The sequence below is a fragment of the Henckelia pumila genome, chromosome 2 (assembly GCF_033568475.1).
Source record: "Henckelia pumila isolate YLH828 chromosome 2, ASM3356847v2, whole genome shotgun sequence".
NCBI lineage: Eukaryota > Viridiplantae > Streptophyta > Magnoliopsida > Lamiales > Gesneriaceae > Henckelia > Henckelia pumila.
In genome coordinates this window covers 145425982-145428686 of record NC_133121.1, presented here as the reverse complement: position 1 = coordinate 145428686, position 2705 = coordinate 145425982, and the positions used below count along the sequence as shown (strand labels likewise).

General features: G+C 35.4%; 1 protein-coding gene across 1 annotated transcript; it reads right to left on the bottom strand.

The window, feature by feature from the left end:
- Nucleotides 1-1477: 1477 nt before the first annotated feature.
- Nucleotides 1478-2398, bottom strand: LOC140883855 (LOB domain-containing protein 16-like). The gene is made up of 2 exons (XM_073290451.1): nt 1935-2398; nt 1478-1819 (listed from the first exon to the last, which is right to left on the bottom strand). Exons 1-2 carry the CDS (start codon nt 2214-2216, stop codon nt 1478-1480), a joined length of 624 nt encoding a protein of 207 aa, XP_073146552.1. The 5' UTR covers nt 2217-2398.
- Between the last annotated feature and the right edge of the window lie 307 nt (nt 2399-2705).

Genomic DNA, 2705 nt, shown 5'->3' with positions numbered 1-2705 from the left:
AAGGAATTTCTTAATGAAACTCGTGTGACATAGTGCACCCAATCAAGGGGACAATTGGTCTACATATTTTAGAACAATTAATTAGGTCGTGTTAAGCAGATTCTATACTTTAAATTCGTATAAACTAATCACATTAGGTAAACTATTTAATAATTTTACTGTAACCCCAATAATTGATAATAAAATCCCAAGCGTACGTGTGCTTTGTCTAACAGCAATTATTATAGTGTTTTTTTTTAAATATATCCGTCTATTTAGTAATTTGAAAAACATAACAAAATAGTTTATGGTAGTGTTTAGAAGAGCTTTTAGGAGACACTTCTCAGCTTTTCGTTAACAAAATTTTGTTAAACGAAAATCTAAAAAATACTTTTCAAAAGCTCTCCCAAACGAATAAAACTAAAAATTTGATAACATAAAGAGTACTTGTATTTTGTAAGAGATAAGGTAGGTTTGAGCGAGTCAAGCTAGCTGGCTCATGAGCATGCCGACGATTCGATTCAAAATCTCTTCAAAAAAATTTTAAGTTTGAGCTTTATCCAGTTAAGAGTCAATCCCACTCGAAATTAGAAAACAACGTCTTCTCTATTTATTTATTTTTAAAAAAAAAATCAAAAAAGAGCCAACACCTAGAATTGTTTATATATATACCCTAGCATGTCAACAATATAATGTTTAGGATAACTTAGCAACCCTTCCACTCCCAACGCCAAACCACCTTATAATTAACTAAAGGAACATGTTTTGTTAGAACTATACTTTTATTTAAGGGAGAAAAGACACAACAACATTCAAACCTCAAAGATGCATGCATTTTCTTAGTTTTGTCCCAGCCATTATATTGCATATAATAAAATATTCTTACAATACTACTTATCTAACTAGGTAGGTTTCCATATATGACTCCACTTGAATTGGTAAAGGACAATTTGTTATAATAAATCGAACTCTAATTCCAAGGTGTGAGTTTCATGATAGCATTTATATTCTCGTTCAAATTCATATTCATGTCTTCTTAATTAATCCATGTAAAAATATGTAGTATATATAACAAATGATGAAATCATATACATCAACAACTCATTTTAAAGATATGTTTCAATCATGAAATCAGACAGAAAAAATGTCCATTTGCCTAAAATTATTGCTTCGGTCTCTGATAGATAGATTTCCATAGCACAAATTAAACCCTGGCCTCTTCATATATCAAACTATCCCTTATATATACATCAGCGATTCTGGAAAAATATCGTCCAGGTTAAAGCATCTGCATCACAACATATATATATATATATATAAAATTTTCAGTTGTCCAACCAATGATGTCCAACTCGTCTCCGACAACTAAAACCCGGTAGTGGGTTTTAGTGATACGAATTTTTTTTAAAAAAAATAACTAAAATCCGATAGTGGGTTTTAGTGGTCGGGGACGAGTTGGGCAGGAATGGTACGTAAGATATTACAATTAGATTTGATTTCAGTTTTCGTTCTTCATCATTCGAAAAGCCAGCGCTTGAAGCTCGCTCAAGTCCGTCTGCGAAGCTCTCTTCTTGCTGTAGGGTTGACGTTGAAAAGGAAGCAGATCTTCTTGAATGATCCCACCATTATCATTTTGGCCGTGGTGGAATATCGAGTCAAACGAACTCTGGGGCGTAATCGAATTATTCGGGAAAGATTGAAATGGGAACATCGATCCCATTAATCCTCCCGCGGCCGCACTGCTATTTGGCCATATGTTTTCCGCTGTTCTTGATGTCTGAACCAGGTTTTGGGTCAGCTGAGCTTTCGCCACCATCAATTGAGCTTGCAAATATGCCACCTATATATATATATATATATATATATATATGATCAGAAAATTACACTATAAAACATGTTCAAGATCATCAGGAAAATTTCAACTTTATAATAGATATATGATATATATAATTCACCTGTTGTTGCAAGGCGAAAATATGAGCCACGCAACCGTAAACGGGATCTCGAATTCTGGCTTGAGCTTCATAAGAAATGGTGACCACTGCCTCGCAACGATCGGGCACGGGCACATGCAGCAAAAGTTTAGACACGTTGCTCGCTCCAAACACCTTGTGAACGGCGGCGAATCTCGCCGGGCCCTGCTCCGAGCAAAAATAAGGTGCGAAAACACAATCCGCCGCGCACTTCCGGCGGAGAAACTTGCATGCACCGCAAGGAGAGCCAGTCCCACTCGACATTTTGTGAAACACGTACACGACGATTTTTATATATAAATAAATATCAGGAGAAAAAAAAAAAAAAAAAAAAAGACTTACAACTTTCAGAAAAAGGAAAAGAAAGTAGTAGTACTTCACGGGTACACTAGAAAATGGTGCAGATATGGAGAGGGGGACTTGTTGCAGTGTTATATTGGGTTCGATAAGGAGACATGGAAGTTTTGAGTGTATGGTTCTAAGGAGACATTTATTAATGGCTTATGCAATATGGGGTTGAATCTTTAAGTGCTTTACACCAGTCAAGATCAAGCACACAATTTTTATTTCATTTTTGGCGTCACCAAGGGACAATTTTTTTAAGGGTTTTTCGACACATAATTGGAAATAGAACTTGGGATTTTTAGTCTAAAGAGATGTATTATTTATTGATGTGGATGAAGTTTGTTTCGATGGATGGCACAAAAAAAAATATAATTTTTCCGCCGAACGCCGCACTTGGGAACTGCTGCT